At 44.2% G+C, this 6,553-nt stretch overlaps 1 protein-coding gene across 1 annotated transcript; it reads right to left on the bottom strand.

Moving 5' to 3' along the window:
- Window positions 1-1,026: 1,026 nt before the first annotated feature.
- Window positions 1,027-5,600, bottom strand: LOC140264754 (DNA-directed RNA polymerase I subunit RPA49-like). Its single transcript, XM_072360665.1, has 8 exons — window positions 5,544-5,600; window positions 5,013-5,157; window positions 4,584-4,691; window positions 4,019-4,115; window positions 3,115-3,248; window positions 2,622-2,697; window positions 1,638-1,767; window positions 1,027-1,064 (listed from the first exon to the last, which is right to left on the bottom strand). Exons 2-7 carry the CDS (start codon window positions 5,092-5,094, stop codon window positions 1,734-1,736), a joined length of 531 nt encoding a protein of 176 aa, XP_072216766.1. The 5' UTR covers window positions 5,095-5,157; window positions 5,544-5,600; the 3' UTR covers window positions 1,027-1,064; window positions 1,638-1,733.
- Window positions 5,601-6,553: the final 953 nt, after the last annotated feature.

Genomic DNA, 6,553 nt, shown 5'->3' with positions numbered 1-6,553 from the left:
AACACACCTCAGAATCCTCTCAGCTGACATTACGTCTTTAAAAGAAAAACAGATTCAGATGGCAAGAGATATCTGGTGCTATTCAAACAAACCTCCCACCATAAGCAATGATCATTCCATGGCTAAATCAAGAGCCTCACAGCCATATGCCTCATCTTTGTTTTTCCAACATGTTGCTGCTTCCCCCACTTTTCTCTTATCACCACGCTACAGTCTATGCTCCCAGCTCCAGTAGAGCACTTAAAAGCAAAAACTTTGGTGTTTGTTGCAGAAAAAGAGCATGTCTTTTATTGAAAAGCTTACTTCCAAAGCAATAGAATTTTAAAAAGGTGGGAAACCAACATTAGATTATACTGTTAACGCCACTATTAGTCAACAAAGAGCAGAACTGGAGGCAAAGCCCAGAAATCTTTACATCAAATCTGACTACAGAGCTCACAAAACCAAGGGCTGGTAACAGCCCCGATAACTTCCAGTTATCCCAGAATCTTGATATTAAATCCTTCTAGGAGAAGCCCCAACATATTCTAGAATGCTTTTCAGTGGTACTGAAGGAGTTCTGTCCTTTTGCAGTTCCTTCCCAGCTGCATCACCTCTAAACAACCCTGATGGGAAAGATCCACGTAGTGGAGTCAGGCAGCAAATGTCTTTAGAGTCACCACATCTTGCAGAACAGAAAAGGCTGGGACAGCAATCACACACAGCTGAGCAGCTATTAACAGGGCAACCTGACCCACTCCCAGGTAGCAATAACAAGCTGCCTGATCAGCTAATGTCTGCTGGGAGTCCTCGCTGTCAGAGGAGCTGTCAGGCTCTGCCAGACACCTGCAGGTTTAAGCACATCCGCGCAGCTAGCAGTACAGAGACATCACTTGGCAGAAGAACAGTAGTTTCTTCACAGAAAATTTAAGCCTAGGAAGAAATTTCTTCAAAATCTATCATGACAAGCATTGTTTGCCTGGATGCTTATACTGCACACTGTTCTCCACCATTCATCTTCACTGAGTTGGCTCCTCCTCCCAGTGCCAGAGGGCTATGCTGACATCCAAACAGACTCTGACAAACTGAGGAGGTAAGGCGAGCAGAATCTTATAAAGTTAAATTGTAAAGTCTTGCATCTGGGGAGGAACAGCAACTACATGCTCACAATCTGCCTGTGAGAAAGAAAATCTGTTTCTAGTTTTCCAGTTACAGTCAGATACAAATCTGTACTTGCATCCAGACTGGTACCGAGCTGACACCAGATCTCTGCTGAAAGAAGGGATTCAGTGAGGAGCAACATGACTTAGCAGGCAAGACACAGCACTGGGTAGCACCTGGATAGGTTTTCTGCCATTTTGATGCTGCCTGCCTCAAGTTTTTCCACTTTCAGATGGACAAAAAGCCTCACAGTGCACCTGAGCAGGTTTGTGAAAAGCACTCTTTCAAAGCTTTGACACGTATAACTACCCCATTAGACATAGCAGGGCTTGAATATAAAACTTCAACACACTCAGAGTCTAACTGCAACATAGGGAACTCACAGCGGGTATCGCTGTACTATTTGGGCACAGAAGAGGCTCCAGAGCCCTCTTCCCCAGGGACTGCTTGCACGAGGACCACAGGCATCTTAACAGGCATAAGCAAACATGACTCACCTACTTTCGTGGAGCTTCAAGTCATTCTGCAGGACAGTGAGGTCAACTTGGAAGTTTTTAATGTGCAGAGCCAGTGCAATGACATATGCTGCAATTTTAGTCTTCAGCGACGCAGATTAAATTCTGAACACTGAACAGCAAGTGTGAGAACAGATGAAAAGCAGAGAGTCAGCAAACCCAAAACACAACCACCCACCAGGTGCAGACAGAACTGGAGCCCCAGTTAGCTATGGCAAGCATTTCCGAGACATGAAAAAAGAGCTTTAAGAAACACAGGTCCCTGATCACAGGGGCCTCAAGGTCTTCCTCAACAACTGCCCATGTTTCTGTTCAAAAGTGCAGGTCTCTGGAGATGTTTACAGGTTTACAGACTTGACTGAATCACTGTCTACAAACACTTCTGTCTCTGTGGCACACTGGCAAGATGACAGCGAGGTGAAGCTGATCTGAAGGTACTCACTGCAGCCATACACAACACACAGAGCAGGTCTGAAAGCATTTATTTTTACTGTTCACCCCTGGTCTGAGTCTTTATAAACAAATGCACCCTCGATGGCCCACACGGGTTCAACCTCTCTGTTAACCTCCAGTTCACAGCAAACAGCAGATAGATGATGGCTGAGCAATGGCAGTTATGCTACGCAGAGGCTGTTGGATTCTTGAGAAAAGGCACTGTAGCAACAAGTACAAATCTTCTCACTCTTGCTGATCAAGTCAGCCTGGTGAGCCTGGCTAAATTCACAGGCACAGGCTTGTTTAAGCACACATGACTCTGCCTCTCCCAGTTACGTTTCAGACTTCCATTATTCATGGATGAACATCAGCCATAACAGAATATTTTACCTGGCCTGGCCTGCTACTCAAGAGAAGCTTCTGCTGTTCCCGTTTTGGTGCAGTGCTATTTGATAATGACTCTGTGGCCCTTCAAGCTGTTTTCTACATCCTCTGAACATCAATAGCATCAAAGCAATCACAGTTCCTTACCGCCATTGTTGTAGGTCAGTGAAGTTCTTCATAAGCTTCCTGCTAATGATGTGGGGGCATTCAGGACCCATTGGATCTAGAATAGAAAGGGGTTTCACAGCGAGCACCAAGACTGGTTATATAAAATAATGGATATAAAATGTTTTCAGGTACAGAAACCAGGAACTGTCTGTAAGCAAAAAAGGAATCTCAAACTCAGATGTAAACTATTTTATCTCCTACAAATAGGATCTCACTGCAGGACCCTGATGTATGACAGTTAGAAAAGGACTGAAGAGAATGACACACGTATATCCCAGTAGGTGCAGATCTAAAACTCCACAATGGCACGGAAATACTGAACCTCATCACGAAACAAGCTGAACTGTAACTGCTGCATGTAGCCATTTATCAAACAGGTAACTCTGGGAAGCTTCATTGTTTGCTATTATGGTAACTACAAACCAAGTCCCAGCAGGCAGCTGAAAAGGGTAAGAGTTGAAAATTGTCTTACGCTTCTTCTTGATTATTTTCAGGAAGCTGAACTTAATAAGGATGTCCAGGAACCAGAGGCATCGAGCTTTGCGGTCCCTGCTCTTCTCATCAGCAGGCAGGAACTTCAGCTCTTCTAAGACAAAGGAGCAATGGCTGAAGAGGAAAGAGGGAGCATGAGGACCAGAGAATCAGGGACTAGCTTTCTTATTAGAACACATCCTTAAATCCACCGCACAGCTCTTTTAGGTTAGAATAGTTTCCTGAACACTAATACAAGAAAGCTCACAATGCTGCTCTGTGAGCACATTTTCTGTCCACCACAGTCAGCACATTTCTGCACGTGGCACTACAGAGGCCCCTGCACTGCAGAAACCACAAGTTCTCCATGGAGTGTGCCATGTGCACACATACACATGCACACACACTTCTGCTTAGGCACAGATGGGAGGCAGTGAAAGTGAGCTGTGGCTTGTGCTTTACCTGCTTACTTCAGCACCAGGACTTAACACAAGTCCACCTCCATTTGCAAAGCCACAGCAACTTCCAGTTATGACAGTACATGGTAGCGACAGTGCTCGGCCACAGGAATGTCATCCTTAGCACAGCTCTGCGGTCCCATATCGAGGTATTTTCCTTCATCCCGCACTTTGGATTTACTCCCTCTCTTCCCCTATAATCAGTTACCCAAGAGGACAGCTGCACTATTGTGCACAGCACCTTTTCTCCCATCAAGCTACACCTCCACACTTCCCAGAGGTATGCACTGGGTCATGATCTGATGCCTTCTCTTTAGACTGAAGACCATTACTACCCATACTGTAGAGCTGGTAAAGCTGGTTACAGCTGCCATCCTGCCTGTAAGAAGAACCACGATTTCATAATGCCAGCCTTAGCTATTAAAAGGCTGCCTGCGGAAGTATTACCTTTTCTCTTCTGTTTTCTTGGCAATTTCCTCTGGAGTGATGTTAATAAAGGCTGCTGCTGGACCCTGCAATGCTTCATACTCTGCTGGAGACAGAACTGGATGGACTTTAAAGAAAAGAACATGGTTCTTTCTGGTTCTGAATAGCTCACAGTGAGATATGGTCTGTCAGCTCCTGCTATGGGAGGTGTGAGATAGGGAAGTGGGGAAAGAATTATAAATTAGCAGAAAGTAACAACAGAACTTGTTGTAACCAAACCAAATGTCTCTGAGGTACAGTGGCTCAAACACAAATAATTTCTCATATACTCCTGACATCACTGCTATTCTTAGCTGAACAGCTCCCAACAGGCAGGCATAGTACCCCTGTCTTTGTAGGGAGGAAGAACACAGAACTGGGAACCCCAAAGCCTCAACATACCAACTTCCTGCTATCAGCTTTTGGTTTGTGAGGGGAGAAGGCTCAGCCCTGCTGTCACATGCCCAGCAGCACTTTCTCCACATGCCAGACTACCAACAGGAAAGTTTACAGGCACCAGAAACCACACGGTCACTGAAAAAGATACTGTCGTCAAACTTGTAAACATGTTCTGGTCTGTCAGCATCCTCATGACATGGTGGTAGGAAAATGGACGTGTTCTGTTCATCGTCTTGGGCCGCATCCTGGATCAAAGCTTTGGAGAGAAGAAGGAAAGAAGAGAGTATTTGGACCGTGCAGACAAAGCCACAAAGAGTGGACTTCTAGAACACCACCAAAAATGGGCAGAGATGGACGGTGATAACACAGTTTTTCCTAGCGAAATAATAAAGCAGTTCCTTTTCCAATAACAAGTTTGGCAAGGTCCTCAACACGTGCCCATCTCAGCAGTTAAACCAACCTCTTCCCTTCTTACACAAGGAAAACACCCTTCTTCTTCCCACCATGTTTGGCAAGGAAAGGACAGGAAAACGGTAATTTTGATTGCCTTCCTCAACATCTCAGACAACATTCTTACCTGTTACCCCCTTTGCATCTATAACATCTGCTGCTGCTTTTGTCACAGCTGGATTGAGAATATCATTGCCCACTGCATTCATTCGCCGAGAGTTCAGAGCTCGCTTCTGCTTGCTGGTACCAAATGCCTCAATGCACAAATCCACCTGTGTATAACACAGAAGCAACGACAACACACTGAACTCAAGACACTTTGCATGCAGGAAGAATACCCAGATAACCACCGCTTGTTCTACATGTGCGCTTTTAAAGTAATTCCAAACATAACGCTGGGTACAAACAAAGCATACGACAAAGAAATGCAAACGGGCATGTTTTACCTGGGACTGTAGACAAGTCTAAAGTACTTAGGAACATACTGCTAAGCTAGACACTAACAACATGCTGTCTCAAAAACCATCAGTGCATAGAAAGAATGCTGACCCTGCACAAGTTTGTCCTGCAACAAATCAAACATCTCAGTTTCAGACAAGTATTTACCACTGTCTGCTGGATAACTACAGCACATTATGATATCAGGTTTCAACCTTACCTTTCCCTGTAGGATGTATTCTGATAGTCCCTTGTGTCATCAGGAATTAAATTATCTACAAAAGAATAAAAATTAGTATGCTTGGCTTGCAGCAGGCAGGAAAGTGCATGTATTGGGTACCCCTTTAGCTCTAATAAATTACAGAAGGACTAGGCACACCACTTCAGGGTCTTCTCTACAGGATTTTGTTAATAAAATACACTGAATGTGAAAGATTATGTACCTAAAATAAAGAGGGACAATTTTTGCTACAAAATCTAAAAGCATAATGCACAGGTTGCAGCAATACTAAGCTCCTGTTGCCTAAAAAAGAAAACAGTTCCTTAAAGATCATATTCTTAGGATCATTTCCACTAGATTCAGAAATAAAAAGCAGTTCTGCTGGGGAAAAGCTGTTTTCTTTTTCAGTGAACGACTCAGTCTACTAACTTGATTATTTCCAAGCCTCCCTCAGCAGGAGAAGGGCTGCAATTATCCTAAGCAGTGACAACTCTATTTCTAACTCTGGTATTTCCACCCTCCCACACCCGAGCTCTCTGCTTCACTCTTCCCGTGACTATCAGCTGTGATTCTGCTTCATTCTCCCTTTTTTCATTCCATACTGCTCCCCAGGCGTGGACAGAGTGATGTATCCTCCTTCCCTCATTCTAAGGCGGCACAGCAGAAATAAGAGTAGGAGGAAACAGGGCAATGCTGTCAGTAGCCAATTAGTCGGTTTTGAATGCATACATATTTCCAAGACATTGTGACCTCGGCACCAGGGTTAAATACAGAACTGTCCTACCTGACAGTAAAGGTTGCATGTTGAATATTTCAGCATTATAGACTTCCATTTGCCCAGGATCCTTGTTTAAAACACCAAGAAAATACCTGGGGAGAACAAGTGCAAATGATAACCATTGACAGTCTCAGAGCTGAGAAAAATTAACTTGGAATCTATAGAACAGGTTAATTTCTAGCAAGTCATTTTTCATTTCACACTTCAGAGGAGCAAACCCAAATAGTCTGTG

Source organism: Excalfactoria chinensis, assembly GCF_039878825.1.
Source record: "Excalfactoria chinensis isolate bCotChi1 chromosome Z unlocalized genomic scaffold, bCotChi1.hap2 SUPER_Z_unloc_5, whole genome shotgun sequence".
Taxonomy (NCBI): Eukaryota; Metazoa; Chordata; class Aves; order Galliformes; family Phasianidae; genus Excalfactoria; species Excalfactoria chinensis.
The sequence above is the reverse complement of the archived record's forward strand: the minus strand, read 5'-3'. Positions and strand labels throughout refer to the sequence as shown.